The sequence below is a fragment of the Felis catus genome, chromosome A2 (genome assembly GCF_018350175.1).
Source record: "Felis catus isolate Fca126 chromosome A2, F.catus_Fca126_mat1.0, whole genome shotgun sequence".
NCBI classification, from domain to species: Eukaryota; Metazoa; Chordata; class Mammalia; order Carnivora; family Felidae; genus Felis; species Felis catus.
The window spans coordinates 44,821,770-44,838,368 of NC_058369.1; the positions used below are offsets into that span (position 1 = coordinate 44,821,770).

The 16,599-nt window shown below is 39.6% G+C and overlaps 1 protein-coding gene across 7 annotated transcripts in view; it reads left to right on the top strand.

The window, feature by feature from the left end:
- The window catches only part of CNTN4 (contactin 4), an 899,609-nt gene that overhangs the window by 754,859 nt on the left and 128,151 nt on the right, over window positions 1-16,599 (top strand). For all 7 annotated transcript variants that reach the window (XM_045051879.1, XM_011280163.4, XM_019824595.3 and 4 more), the window contains one exon: window positions 15,815-15,965. In XM_045051879.1, the coding sequence (XP_044907814.1) occupies window positions 15,815-15,965 (151 nt within the window). The remainder of the gene's footprint in view (window positions 1-15,814; window positions 15,966-16,599) is intronic.

Sequence of the window (16,599 nt, forward strand, 5' to 3'; positions counted from 1 at the left end):
GAATGCAAATTGGTGCAGCCACTCTGGAAAACAGTGTGGAGGTTCCTCAAAAAATTAAAAATAGACCTACCCTATGACCCAGCAATAGCACTGCTAGGAATTTACCCAGAGACCACTTTCTAAACCAGCCTCTACTGATGCTTCCAATGGGTAACACAGTTCCCTTGGCACCCATTTTTATTCCTCTGTCAACCACTGTTCTAATTTGAGCAGTTTCTGAAATGCTGTGGAATCTTGATATTGTATTGATTTGCTACAAAATTCAGCTTGGAAGGAAGAAGAGTTGACTTGGTTTGGGAAGGTTGCTAGGAACAGCTGGAAAAGTGCGTCTTGTTCTTCCATATCTGAATTTATCACCGTATAGGCAAGTGGTCTGCCCCTCCAGCTACCTCTCACCATATGACCCATTTTCCCTGCTCTTCAGCTGCACTGACAGTATATGTTCCACATCTTCACCATCCTCCCTTCCTCCAAGGGCCACTGGAGCATACTGTTCCTTATGATTGAAATGCTTTTCCTGCCCTTCATTTCATTAACTCCTTCCCTTCTTCCATCTTCAGATTCCACTGTGGCTCCCTCAGAACGTCACACCTGGCCCCATGCCCAGAGCAACTTCTCCTCTTGCAGATTTTTTATTTGCCTTTTAATTGTCCTTTGTAACAGATGCCACTGTTGCATTTTACATTTGTTGTGATTTTCCTGTCTTTTTCTCCCGTTGCATTTTAACTTCCCCATCATGTCAAGGACCATATTTGGTTTAAATCATTATTTTAGGGGCTCCTGGGTGGCTCAGTTAAGCATCTGACTGTGGCTCAGGTCATGATCTTGCAGTTAATGAGTTGCACATCGGGCTGGGTGCTGACAGCTCAGAGCCTGGAGACTGTCTTTGGATTCTCCCTGCCCATCTCCCACTCATGTTCTCTCTCTCTCTTTCAAAAATAAATAAACATTAAATTATTTTTTATTATTTTATTCTCAGGACTTAATGCAACAGGGAAGCACATAGTATGCACTCAGTAAATAATGCATGTAGGAATGAATGAATGTGTTAAATGATGTGCTAAATGTGTTAAACAGTTAAGAGACTGTTTTTAAAAATGAGGTATGAATTAAGTAAATATATAATTGAAAGTATAAGGGCACCTGGTTGGCTCAGTCGGTTGAGTGTGTGACTTCGGCTCAGGTCGTGATCTCACAGTTTGTGGGTTTGAGCCCTGTGTTGGCCTCACTGCTGTCAGCACAGAGCCTGGAGCCTGCTTTGGATCCTCTGTTCCGCTCTCTTTCTCTGCACCCCCCTTGCTTGTGCTCTCTGTCTCTCAAAAATAAGTATGAAACATAAAAAAATAAGACAGTATAAATTAAATGAATTGGCAAACCTCTGGACATTTAAAAAAAAATCCAGGCTATCAATTTGTATGTGTCCCATAGAAAAATCTTGGCTCTGAATTTGGGATTTATCTAAAGTACCTAAGCAGTAGTTCTTAGGGAGAGTGTAATAGAAAGATTATGAATGAGAGAAAAGCACACAACCGGGAGCTGATATCATAAATTCTGATGATTTGACCAGTTTCAGAGTCCAAACTTTTTCTTCAGCAAGGTGTTGTTTGATGCCTAGCATGTAGAGCTTACATGGGCAGTAGATGATCTCAAGATGAATGTACTTCTTCGCTGTGCAAGTTAACAAAGGAAGGAAAAGCTTCCGTGACTGTTCTTGTCACCAAGTTCTTTAGCTTGGACCAATATCCCATAAAAGACAAGAATATGTGAGAGTTCATGGCGCTGCAGCCCATTTCAGTGAAGCCTAAGGACACTCTGCATCTGGAATAAGCATGACCTTTTTGGAAGCTGCTACCTACCTCTCACTCTATTAACACTGGGAACAATAATTCCAGCTTCCTCCAGGACAAGTACGATAGTTTCACCCTGTGCCAGTTGGATCTGATTATTGGTAGTTTTAACTGACTCTTTTTGGAGCACAATTCAGCATGGTAGATTACTTAGGATTTTGTGCAAAAACAAATATGTTGTCCATTAAACATTAAGCCAACTAGTTAGAAGAAGAGCTAAAACTGAGGGTATACAGCCTAATGAATGAATCGCATTGTCCTAAGTCCCTCTAGATGAGTGCTTTCCGAATTTCAACTCTGAGAACCCTGTTACAATTTTAAAAGATTCTGTAAGTCCCTCTGTTAAAATAATAAAATTTGATAATAACAAACAACTGTACATCATGGGATATAATTATGAGGTAAGACCGAGAATAACTAGTCCCAAAAGCGGAGCTGGAAATGAAAAAGACTATCAGATTATTTTTATCTAGAGCACCTACCCATAACTGAAAACAACAGAGTGTATATGAGATGTGTGTCTGTATATCTACGTATACATTTATGTATATATTCTTATGCATAGATGAAACGTAACAGTTTAAAACAACTCCTTGCACACCCTTCTCCAGACCCTGTCCCCTCCTCCCACCAGGGTTCAAGGGCTGTGAGTTGGGAATCGCTGCTCCATCTTTTACAGAGATTTGTTTCAAATCACTTCCAACTGGAACTAATTCCAAATGAATTCTTGATCTGAGTCCTTTCTTAAGACTTTCTTACGTGCCCTGAGGTCAGCAAGCTAGAGCAGTGAAGATAAGAGGAAAATGCCTGAGAAATTATTTAACCATTCTGATCTCAACCATGTTGAATATGAGAACAATAAGGCATGTCAGGAAATGATACAGGACAAACAGTGGTAAAAATAGTAAAGGCTTCCAGGAATTCAGGAAAGAGAGTTTGGCTGATGCACTGGGATGGTCAGCTGAGCCTTGAACAGTGATTTATATTTGGACAGACAGAAAAGAGGACAAGGAATATTCCAGATCAGAGTGAAATGGCCTTAACAAAGGCTCAAAGTTATAAAACATCTGGATGGTTTCTTACACATAGAGAACCCTGGAATGTTTTCAAAAATTTTGACTCAAATACATAAAGTATGTGGCCAAAGTTTTAGATAGATGGAAAACTTAATTAAGGACCAATTTTAGAGACTCTTGAGTAACAAGCTTAGAAGTTCCTTCTTTAATATTCCATTTTCTCTTCCAAAAAATCATATTAATATACTCGAAGTGAATTGAAGGACAGTTAAGTGTAAAGTGAGTAAATCCCTGAAGTTCATTTTAATTGAATGAGGGAGAAGACATTTCACTATTTTAAAATACACATAAATTAATACTGGTTAACCTGGGTAAGCTATAAATATGATTGTGTTCCACAAGTCACTTTGTGTATTACAGAATAGTAATAATTTGACTCTTTGGGGTCAAATGACTGATTTGTTATTACCTTTCTTAGAATCATGGTGAATTTGAATTGAATAAAGAAACACAAGAAAACTTTATTATCAGGAAGAAAAAAGTCAGTATGTTGGTTCCAGCTATTGATCAAATATCAGGATCTCCCAACATTAGAGAGGAGATTCCCTTTCAAGCTAGGTAATAACCCTAGAGTCATGAATAAGAGATGGTTAGGAAGCACATATTTGATAGGCTTTTCCCTTGGTCTTGTTTTATGTGTTCTGTCTGAGTATTTAATGTGTATGTAACATATCTATATTTAATGGATTGAAACTGCTAAATATTTAACGTAGGTACTGGGTGATTTACTCACTGGATGGAAGAATAACATAGACTTTTACCTTGAGGTCAGTCTATTAGAGTAGGCCTGGTTTTGAGTACATCAAATAGAAAATGTCCTTGTTTGCGGCAACTGGGTGGCTCAGTCAGTTAAGCGTCCAACTTTGGCTCAGGTTATGATCTCACCGTTTGTGAGTTTGAGCCCCACATTGGGCCCTGTGCTGACAGCTCAGAGCCTGGATCCTGCTTCAGAATCAGTTTCTCCCCCTTTCTCTGCCCCTCCCCCACTCATATTCTCTCTCTCTCTCTCTCTCTCTCTCTCCCTCCCTCCCTCCCTCTCTCCCTCCCTCCCTCTCTCTTAAAAATAAATAAAACATTAAAAAAAGAAAAAATCAAAAAAAAAAGAAAATGTCCTTGTTTGTAATTGACCAGTCACCATTGATATGTTATTATTCCTCAAGGCATCTGTTCCCAGACTTTTTCTCCTGTATTAACTTATGTCGTGGAAGAGTTTAACTGTGTGATGTACCCCCGTGGACATCCCTGGGGTGCTGCACAATTTGCTGGGTGATGCCATCATTCTGTCCTTCTCTCCCACTCATGAAGGTATATTGGAATTGGGGTGAATACAGTCTGATAACCACGGGGAACTTGGATCTTCTATAAAATGTAATTTTAGGGGTGCCTAAAGTTAGTAATTAAGGGGTGCCTTAACTTAGTCGGTTAAGTGTCAGACTTCAGGGCAGGTCATGATCTTGCAGTCTGTGAGTTTGAGCCCTGTGTTGGCTCTGTACTGACAGCACAGAGCCTAGAGCCTGGTTCAGATTCTGTATCTGCCTCTCTCTGCTCCTGCCGTGCTTGTAGTCTGTCACTCTCTCTCAAAAATAAACAAACATAAAATTTTTTTTCATGTAATTAAAAAAAAGTAAGTTACATATTTTCTTGGTAAAAATTTAAATTTTCTACAGCAGCGTTTCTATTCATGTTTCATATCTGTGTCCACATACATGATCCTCTTGGTGTCAGGGACTGCTGATTGAATTGCCAACCTTGAGATTTTTTGTGATGCTTCAATTAGAATGCTTATGCTGTGTATGTAATCATGGGGTAAGGACAAAGGACAACTGAGGTCCCAAAAGCAGAAGCAGGGATTGAGGTATCTCTGAGCCATTGAAGGATTATTCTCTAGGGAGAAGCCTATAAAAGAAAGCAAGATAGGAAAAGAGTGGAGGAGCTGCGTAAGGTCATGGTCGCAGGCAAAGTTTAGCCTATGTCTCGTCCTAGAGAGGGATATCTGGACCATAAACTGCCTCTCAGAGTTATTCCTCCCTGGAGAAGGGAGACTGGCCTTTACTGAAATCTCTGTTTATCAGTCCGTCCCTGGGCTGCCGGTTAGGTGGTAGTAGCATGAGCAGTAGGGGTTGGGGTGGTGATGTGGGTGCAGATGGAGGAAAACCTCCCAATTTCCCAGGGAAGGGGGCAGCTGAGGTGGTAAGCAGCCAACACTCACAGCAGGTGGGGCCAAAAAAAAGAAAAAAGAATCCATGTGAGGGTACCAACAGCATTCTCTACAGAGAACAAGTAATTGTACCAGGCTGAGACTGTCTGTACCCTAATGGAGAGTTAAACTAGTTTTCTAGAGTATCTTTGATTTTGAAATGGGATGAACTATCCTAAGAGCAAGTAAGTCTTTTGAATATGACCTGACTTTGCCAGGACTGCGTAATGGAACAGAAATAGGTTCTGCCTGAGGAATTTGTGTCTAATGCTTCAGTACTGTGAGGATTCTCCTGGCCTGTGTGGTAGAGGGCATGTGACCCTGGAAGGACGCTCAAATACCATTAGGGAACTGATGGTCCAATTAAAGTGAGGTGGAGGCTTGAGCAATTATTTGGTTAATTTGGCATTTATCCAGATGATTGGCTCTCAAATTAGGAAAACATTAAGACTAAACTAAAAGTTATTTCACAGGGGCTTTCACAAGTGCTCATCTGCATCTGACTCTGATTTCTCAGCTGCCTCGTTGAGCCAGATTACAAAATAATCAAATGTGCCGAGTGTGATCAGCATCCAATGAGAGGACAAACGCCTTTCTTACCCAGATGTAGTCATCTAGGCAGAAGCTTTACTAAAATTGTCTTGAAAAGGGAAAGCTATCCACCTGGATGTCAAATTTGAAATTTTTAACAAGTTACTAAGTCTCCCTTTATCAGTAAAATGAGGCTGCCATTATGTACCTTATTGCCCAAACTAAGAGATCCCAAGTGCAACCTTTCTTAAAGCCTAGAAGTGTTTGTAGAATTATCAGACATGTTTGCTATTATTAACTAGTATCCATACCAAACTCTTGCAGACGGCCACCAAATCATTACCAAACCCCTTTTCTGTGATTCGCACATTTTGCTGATTAAAATCATCTGGGGAGCTTTTTAATATCCTGATACCCTACCATCCTCCAGATCAACTAATTCAGACCCTGGGCCTAGGTCCCAGGCATTAGTCCTTAAAGTTGCCCAGGTGTGATTCTAGTGAACAACACAGTTTGGGAACTACTGCTCTAATTGATCAAATCAGAAGGCCATTACTTTTTCTACGGTGTTCTCAAACTTTGCCATGCATCAGAATCACCTGGAGGACTTGTTCAACTACAGACTGCTCAGTCACCACCCCCACCCCCCGAATTTCTGATACGGTAGCTGAGATGGGACCTGGGGAGCTTCATTTCTAACAAGTTTCTGGGTGATGTTGATGCTGTTGGTTCTCACACTTTGAGAAACACTGTCCTGAAATAGGAAACTTATCCTAGGGTGTGTGTGTGGGGGGGGGGGGGGTTAAGTGGAGTACAATCTACCAGCAAATCTTCTGATTTGGATCAGGACTCTCAATCTGAAGTCCTTCTATAGAAGAGAAATATCAGGCATCAGAGGTTCCATCCATGGCTGAAGGCTCCATTTCACCAACATGGTGAGTAGAATTAGGCCTACAGAGTGACTTCACAGATTGCCATGGAAGGACGAAGCCAAGTTGTTGCTTGGCATGACTGGTGACTTAAAGCTGATTAAAGGGAGGGGTACCTGGCTGGTTCAGTCAGTAGAGCATGCGACTCCTGATCTCAGGACTATGACTTAAGGCCCTATGTTTGGTATAGAGTTTACTTTAAAAGCTAACCAAAGGGAGACATTGAAACCTGAGGGGTACATATTATGATAATTCTTTACATGAGTTCACCCAAAGAAATGCCTTCATTGAGCCAAAGTTGTATTTATTTTGGGAAAGAGTGGGGGAGGGGTAGAGAGAAAGGAAGAAAGAGAATCTCAACCTGGCTCTGTGCTGTCAGCACACAGCCCGATGCAGGGCTCCATCTCTTGAACTGTGAGGTCATGACCTCAGCCAAAATCAAGAAACAGACACCTAACCAACTGAGCCACCCAGGTGCCCCTGAGCTAGAGTTTAAAATGTGACTCAGGCATGCAGTCCAAGGCATCGCTGAGCAGTGTTACCATATACTGACTGTCCTACAACTAAAATCTCTCAGTCATCTGTAAAACTGCTGTGAAGGCATTATTCATTTAGAAGTCCACAGTTCTTTACCTAAGGAGATTTACAATAAACTTTTCTTACATTGTAGAACCAGGAAGAAAGTTTGAATCTTGTAGCAAAATTACATATTTTCTTTTATCCATCAGTAAGAAATATGCTCTTCTTCTTCCCTCTGCCTACCATATTGACTTGTCTGCTTTGGCTTCCAAAAGTTCACTCTTTTGTGGCAAGTCTAATAAGGTTGTTTCCTACCCTTTCAGTATTTGATGTTAGCCGTGTTCTAAATGCGTTTGTTACTTTATATCTTTTACCCTTGTCTCTACAAGTCTTTTTATTTTTTTTATTTTTTTATTTTTTTTTTAATTTTTTTTAACGTTTATTTATTTTTGAGACAGAGAAAGACAGAGCATGAACGGGGGAGGGTCAGAGAGAGGGAGACACAGAATCCAAAACAGGCTCCAGGGCTCTGAGCTATCAGCACAGAGCCCGACACGGGGCTTCAACTCACGGACCTCGAGATTATGACCTGAGCCAAAGTCGGCCGCTTAACCAACTGAGCCACCCAGGTGCCCCTACAAGTCTTTTTAAATTAGTGAACCAGTAGGGGCGCCTGGGTGGCGCAGTCGGTTAAGCGTCCGACTTCAGCCAGGTCACGATCTTGCGGTCCGGGAGTTCGAGCCCCGTGTCCGGCTCTGGGCTGATGGCTCAGAGCCTGGAGCCTGTTTCCGATTCTGTGTCTCCCTCTCTCTCTGCCCCTCCCCCGTTCATGCTCTGTCTCTCTCTGTCCCAAAAATAAATAAACGTTAAAAAAAAATTTTTTTTTAAATTAGTGAACCAGTAAATGAAATGGAGTATTTTTTCCCCTCTACCACCTTCTGGCAACATGTGGATTCTATTTTGGTAGTCCAGAAGATGTTAGAATTGGTGTTCAAGAAGATTTAACAGTGATTTTCAAACTTTGATCCATGTATAAATTACTTGGGGATCTTGTTAGGTTTAGATTCTGATTTCAAGACCTGGGTTGGGCCTGAGATTCTGCAATTCTAACAGGCTCCCAGGTGATCACCAATGCTTCTTCTCTGAGGATCACATTTTCAGGGGCAAAAATTATAAAATTGTAAGTTCTCAGGTCCTTCTCATGGCAGGTAGAGTTCAGGAGTATATATGCTTAATAAGTTCCTCCAGGTGATTCCTATGACCAGTTCAATTTAGGTGCCACAGGTCCAGAATCTGCTTTGTAAATCCTCGTTACCCCATCTTAAGCCATCACGGCAGAGTTGCTTTCAAACTTGTAAGAGCCAATAGAATGGGGAGCCTGGATGACTCGGTGGGTTGAGCGTACAACTCTTGATTTCAGCTCATGTCAAGATCCCAAGGTCGTGGAATTAACTCCAAGTTGAGCATGGAGCCTGCTTAAGATTCTCTGTCTCCCTCTGCCCCTCCCCCACTCAAGTGCTTGTGGGCGCACTTGCTCTCTCTCTCTCTCTCTCTCTCTCTCTCAAAAAACAATAAAAAGCCAATAGGAGTTGGAGGGCAAAATAATGACTAGGCTGTTCTGTTGTTATCACCACTATACATCCAGTTAACCCGTGTTTCCATTGTTGAACCCAGTATTGACAGAAGCTCTATCAGTCATGTGAGACCATTTCTACCAGAAATAAAGCATTTGCACAAGCAACATTCCAGGTGGTATTTTTCAACATAAGCAGACAGTGGCTCTTCTGGGCTCCTGAAGAAGTGAATTTTATATTTAGTGTAAGGCAGGTTGCTCTTAATGAAGCTTTTTGAATGTGTTTAAAAATGCCCATAGCACAAAGGCAAAATGTGTGTTCTCTTTCCATGTTAAAACTCCTTCAGTGTAAGGAGTTACTGAAGTCACATGACGAGCAAGAAATCAGTCACTGCTGGGTGACATAAACATTGCTCATCCACATTCTGTGTTCCTCTTGAGATTGTATGTCTAGGGCCGGGCATGTGTAGCAGAAGCCCTTAAAACTGCTGTGATACCTTGACCCACACAGGTTAGGGAACAAAATGAAACAATCAAAGGAAATGGAAGGGAGTCGAAGTTCCTTTCTTCTCAGCACTGGGTTGTGAGCGTGCCTGGGGAGGAGAAAGGAGATTATGGTACTGCTTCAGGGTGAGGCTTAAAACTGGGGAAAGCTGGGGCGCCTGGGTGGCGCAGTCGGTTAAGCGTCCGACTTTAGCCAGGTCACGATCTCACGGTCCGTGAGTTTGAGCCCCGCGTCGGGCTCTGGGCTGATGGCTCAGAGTCTGGAGCCTGTTTCTGATTCTGTGTCTGCCTCTCCCCCGTTCATGCTCTGTCTCTCTCTGTCCCAAAAATAAATAAACGTTGAAAAAAAAATTAAAAAAAAAAAAACTGGGGAAAGCTGAATTCCCAGGGTCCACTTGTCCTGTTAGCTTCCCATAAGAGTATGTTTCGGGGAAGTAAGGAAAAAAGTTATGTGCCAAGGCTCTTCTACTGGCAGTAGCTGAATCTGTGTATCCTTCTCAGTATTCATTGACTTCTTGTTCTTAGCTTGAAATTGGCCATGACGGAAGTATTTACACCACAGAAATTGCAAGCACTAAAAGCTGAATTCTTTGGTGTTTTCTTTGAGAGCCATTTGTTAAATATCTACTGTCATGCCATCAGGTGGTTTCAGAGTAGTTTAAGAGTATAAACATCCCAGATTGTTTTTTCTTGAGTAATTCTGCTTCATTATACGAAGGCCTAACTCTAGAAAGGATTGAGTGTCCAAAGCGCAGGCCAGGAAGGTCAAGAAGTCATTTACAACGCCACTTGAAGGGAAGAAAGGGATGTGGTATCCAGGCAAAAGGATCATGAGAAGAGAATTTCCTGTTTGAACTGAATTCCTGAATTCTCTCCTACAACATATTTATTCAGCAAATACTGACTAAACATCTACTTTGTACCGAATGCTATACTAGGTAAGGGATGTATAGATCCATAATACATAGCCTCTGCCTTCAAGGAACTGATGATGTAGTGATCGCTAGTAACAAATACTACCGTGTCTTAACCACTGGAATTCTAGGATTCTCACTACCACATTCTAATGACTCTCTTTTGTTCATTCAACAATAGTTTCTATCTCATAACAAAGTTACAATCAAGTAGGGCACTGTCATACTATGTACTACTTGTCTAACCAAGGACATGAATCTGTATAAGTGTTTACGACATTGTGCCAAATGTAGTAAAATATCACTAATTTGGACTCCTATAGGAGGTTCACCAGCTGAAGCTCTTAAAACATGTAAGAATGATTTTTAGTCAACATGTTAATTCCTGTATAAGATATGATGTTCTAAAATGGCTTTAAAATGTTTTGCTTGGAATAAGAAAAAATTTTTCCACCCATGTCTCCACAGTTAATTTTTGTCTTTCCAAACCTTGTATAAAAAGAAAAAAGGCTAAGCCTGATCATACTTGTTGGCAGAAAAAGTGTTGAGAGATCTTGAAATGGTTCCTGTGCTCAAAACTATTTGTCAGTTACCATAGTGCCTGAAATGCCAACATTAAAGAAGTATTTCTCCTCTAGATCAGGATGGATGAGATACCACTACTCAGCAATAAAAAAGAATTAACTGTTGATACACACAACTTGGGTGGATCTCAAGAGCATTAGGCTAAGTAAAAAAAAAAATCTCAAAAGGTCACATGCTATATGATTCTGTATATAAAATATTCTCCCCAAATGACAAAACTGTAGAGACGGAGAACAGATTAGTGGTTTCTAGGAATTAGGGAGGATTAGGCAGGAGAGAGCTGAATGTGGCCATAAAGGGGTTGCACAAGAGAAATCTTTGAGATGATGGAATGCTTCCATATCTTGATTTCAGAGTAGTTTTTCAAGTCTGCATATGTGATATAATAACACAGAACTAAAGACACACATTGTACCAATGATCACTTCGCTTATTTTGATTATTTTATCATGCTCACATAAGATGTAATCCCTGGGAGAAATTAAGTGAAATACACAGGGCCTCTTTATCCTTGTACCTGTCCATCAATAATTATTTCAAAATAAAATTTTGTTCAAACAACGATGTATTGGGGCGCCTGGGTGGCACAGTCGGTTGAGCGTCCGACTTCAGCCGGGTCACGATCTCGCGGTTCGTGAGTTCGAGCCCCGCGTCAGGCTCTGGGCTGATGGCTCAGAGCCTGGAGCCTGTTTCCGATTCTGTGTCTCCCTCTCTCTCTGCCCCTCCCCCGTTCATGCTCTCTCTCTCTCTGTCCCAAAAATAAATAAACGTTGAAAAAAAAATATTTACAAACAACGATGTATTTATTTGGTTCTAAAAAGCCTCCTTGTATTTCAGCATAAAGTCCCCTGATAAGGGTGGTGGTACTCGTGCAGATAGCAGAGAGGAGGAATAGGTATGAAGTTGTTACTCTAGGAAAATATTGGGCTAAGTACTTTATGTACAATTCATGTATTATTTCATTTATTCTTCTAAACAACTTTCTAACAAAAAATATTATTATTTTGTTTTAAAATCAAAGTAACAGGAACCCATAAACCTAAGAGCCACCATGGTAGGAGGAGACCTGGGTAAGCAGGGTATTCAATGAATTAGACCAAAACAAGCAGGGCATCGGCATTAGGGATTTAGAAAGGAAACATTATGCTGATATTAGAATAGAAATAAATAAAAGCTCTTACTTCAGAGTTTTGTTGAGTCTCCTTGTGAATATCATCCCTGATTAGGGCTGATTTTGAATCCGCTGGTCTGAAATAATGGCCCTAGAAAAAAGAAGATTCCCACTATAACGGGCCTTCTAGGTATCTACCCAGCAAGCCAGAAAAAGCTTAGGGGTTTAAAATCTGATACCAGTATTATCTCCCCAGTGGTGAAAACATTTCAATGAATGCATGCACTCTAGGTTTATTTTTATGGAATGATGAGGTAATAGTTAAAGATAATAGATAAAGGTTAACATAATCTAGAATTCTGAACTTCTAAAAGGGCCATACTGAATAGTCTCCATCAATTGGCACTGTTCCAAGTGACGTTTCTGCAGAATAACTCCAATAGAACTGACATGCAGAATTACCTTTTCCTCTTCAATAATAGAGTAAAACATCACACTCAATATGTTTCCCAAATGTGACTCCCACTGCACATCTAGCTAAGGAGTTGTTCTTGTTCTCTCTCTTGAAAAATGTTATGAAGACACAAATCTTCTGTTTTCAAGGGTTCTGTTGGCTACTTTAAATACCCTTGACATGTGACCAAGAGTCCTTTAATTCACTAAAACCAAACAGTTGAGAATTGCAGAGAGAGCTTCTTTCAGCCGGATGCTTCTCATAGATCATGTAATGTTAATAGATTAAAGACCATTGATAAATAATAAGAAGTTGCATTTCCCAAATGGAAGAGGTCCTACAACATGACTCGTTCCAACACTGAGAGAGCAGTGCCCTCTAGTAGTTGATGTAAGAAATATTATCCTCTAAGTACATTAAAGTTAGCAAATGAGGATTTCTCAGTATCAGAGCTACTCTCGGACTCAAGTGGGTAATTTGACAATTGATTTTACCTTTTCTGAGCTATTAAGAACCTACTGAAGTTTCACCTTCAATGTGTACTAAATTTTTAAGTGCCAGCAAAGGTTGGGTCCTAATAGTGCTCAACTGGGGACCTTACCAGTAACTTTTAAAACCTAATTTCTCTGTGAATGTCAAATTTAACAGGCTTCTTTCACTTAAATACAGGGTACAGACAGGAAAAAAAGCATCATCCCTTACACTTAAGGGCATGTTAGGTACAACAGATGGTCACAAAATGGCAGAATGTTAAGCAAACCATTAATGAGTCAAGTATTCAAAAACTGATGAAGGTTTGACAGTTTTGTCCTAGAGAGCACTGCAGCTTAATGTGGCAACTGATAGATTTGCAGGTACAATAATAGAAGTAAATTAAGCAAATTGAGTAAACAAAGGGAAAAGATTTGAATTTATAATTCCATTTTTATTAGTGAAAGGTATTCAAAGCCACTCTTAATCTCTAGGATATCCAGAAGATAATAGGCACATAAACAGTACAGGAAAAATGTTTCTGAAACTGGAAGGCATGTTTTCTGTCTTCTGTGTGGCTGATACCATGGTATTTCAAGTCTCGTAAAAGCAATATATAGTTTTTTGACAAATACACCCATGTGTTGTGCACAGTTTGATTTATGTAAACTCATTTCAAATGCAATTGCAGAATTCCTCCTGAACAGATGAAAAATGTCTGCCTAAAGTGATAAAAATGTGTGTGTAGAAAGACACAGTTTTAAGAAGGGATTTTGATATGATACAAATTTGTAACTCTATTTCACAAAATACCCTTTTTCAAAAACTTCTAGAAATTTGATTTTTTTTTACATTAATATGTCAACACAGTGTTTACCTAAGATGAGAATGAGTCTGTTCTGCTACAAGAACCTTTCTGTGTTCATATTGGCACGTATGGGATTGGTAAATGGGGGAATGTGCCAGTATAACATAAATGCTGGCTGTGTTCATGGACTTCACAAGTGGTAGCCATTGAGCACAGAGCCCACTAACTCAGACCAACACAGATAGTTAGCCAAGGCACAACTATGTTACCCTCGATTCCCCTGACCCACATTGTTGCTCTTGGCTCAGTGTGGCCGTGTATTGTAACACAGCAGTGCTTATAGCATGGTTCTCACGAGCCTTTCTGCAGGTTTTACTTGTTTCAAAATCTTTCCAGTTTTACTTGTTAGCTTGAGCTTAGCTACCTCAACTCTTCCTTTAGTCTTTCATCAAACTATCTTCACACATACACACACATTCTGTTTTGTTTGTTTGTTTGTTTTTGTAGTATTTATTTGTTAGGAATTTCACTTGTCTTTTTAATCATGCTAATACATTTACTCAAGTGGCTTGGGGGGGGGGAGTTAATGTTTTTGTTACATAAATATTGAGTAGGTCTGTCCTGACCCTATCTTTTTTATAACACTGTAATTTTTATTATGTGACTTTGTAGATCATACTAGGAATACATTTACCTCATTACAGCAGAAACATCTGTACTTGCACACTATTTATTAATTACACTTGTCATTATAGAATTATGCTTCAAATTATAGACTCCCCTCGTGAATCCAAGGTACACAGATCGAGATATCAATTGCCTACTAGATTCATCTATTATTTACTTTCACCTTCACATAGTAAAACCAGCCCCATGCATATATTGCATCACCCCTTCCAAACAGTAACCTTCCCACTTTTATTTCTTTCTAGACAATTATAGAAAGTATTTACACACTTAATAAAACACTTAATAAAAATTTAACTTGGTTTCACTGAGGTTTTTTTGTTTCTTTGTTTGTTTGTTTTTTTACATCACTAGTACATGGTTTGGGTACAATTAAGAAATTGAGGGCTGCCTGGGTGGCTCGGTCAGTTAAGTGTCTGACTCTAGATTTCAGCTCAGGTCGTGATCTCGCAGTCATGGTATCCAGCCCCACTTTGGGCTCCACGCTGGGTATGGGACCTGCTTAGGATTCTCTCTCTCCCTCTCCCTCTGCCTCTCTCTTTCTTTCAAAAAGAAAAGAAAAAAAAGAAAGATAAAGAAATTGACCCCCATTCGCCCCACCCACATACATACACACTCACTCTCTGTCCTTCTTTAACTAATTTGTCTTTAGTATTTACATTTCACATTTAACACAATCTGAAATCTTAAATTCCATTAGGTCAAACTGCAGGGAATCATGGATATTAACTATAGTAAAGTTAAGGTTCCATGAGATGAATCCCCACTCCAAACAGATCCTAGATCACATTAATTCAGTTAACTCAGAAGAAAATGGAGATTTTTTTTTTTCAGAAAGTCGTCTTTTAAATTGCTTCTGAGAGGATAGATATATGTATCTGTTGTTTTAGGAAAGAAATAATTCTTCAATATTATTTCATAGAACCACCTGAGTTCTAAAATGAATTTGAGAACACTCATAGTAAGCATGGAATTGAGTTTTCTAAGAGCAAGCCCCAGTTTCTCCTGCATGAGCCAAGCAGTGCGTTAGGGAATAGTAGTAGAAAGCCAGACAAAGCCCTTGTTTTTAAGGAGAAGGAAGTTCACAGAGAGTGGCGATATAGACATTTCAGCATGTTCTCTCATGGAGACATTCACAGAGTGCTAAGGGACAGAGCAGAGGCAGAAATTGTTATCCAAGACGGAATGCTTTAACCTACATAATCAAAAAAATGCCTTATGGATTTTCTGGTTTTGTCTTTCCCTTATGCTTCGCTGGAATTTAAAAATTTTTATTCATTTGAACATGGGATAATTTTTTTAAGAGTTTGTCAACAGCATGATGGAATGTTCTGTATCTTGATCTTCATTGTGCAGTATGTCAAATTCATCAAGCTGTACACTCAAAACTGATGCATTTTACCATATATAAATTATACCTCAGTTTTTAATTAATCCATCAAAATGTACAATGCTACTTCCTTTACTTCAGAAAACAATTTAACTTCTTCCCTTTGATGTCAAAGGCAACAACAAATGCATTGCAGAAAGAAAAAGCATAAAGCATGATCTAGTGGGATTTTTTTCTTCCATAATAATTGATATTTTATTTTCTCTATTCTCTTCCAGCTGCGGGTCCAGATTTTTCAAGAACCCTCTTAAAAAGAGTAACTCTTGTCAAAGTGGGAGGGGAAGTTGTCATCGAATGTAAGCCAAAAGCTTCTCCTAAACCTGTTTACACCTGGAAGAAAGGAAGGGACATATTAAGAGAAAATGAAAGGTACTGTCTTCAGATATTTTTAACATTTGATTAACCTCTAATAATTTATTTGTTATTAACAGTTCTAGAGGGAGGAATTTACTATCTACTGTTGAACTAAATGTTAATCAAAGAACTGAAGCTTTGGAAGAGGGCGGTAAATTAGCTGGTCATTATAATCTTCCTTGGTATTAAGATTCTAAAAAGCCCTCCCTGCAGAGAGAGATTGCATGATCCCTGTTGAAGACTGTCAGAGCTGCTCAAAGGTGAGCAGCTACAAAAACCTTCCTTAATTTTAGCCTAAAATTTGTTGATTAGCCCACGTTTCTCCACCCTACTTCTTTTTGCTTAAATAAATACTTTTGCTATGACAACCTTTCACATATTTGGTAATGGCTAGTATGTCCATTCGTTTCTCCTTTTTTTAAGGCTAAATACGGCTAATTCCAAAGCTCATTCTGCACATAACTTAGTTTTGATTACTTTAATGACATCTTTTTGAAATGGCAGTTTCTTTTTCTTTCTGACATAAATTCTTTACTTGTGTATTTCCTTTTGTACATGAATGACATTTAGAATGCATGATATTTATACAGTGTAAATATATATGGGTTGTTTGGGGTTTTAGGTCAGATTGCACCACATGGCAGGTATC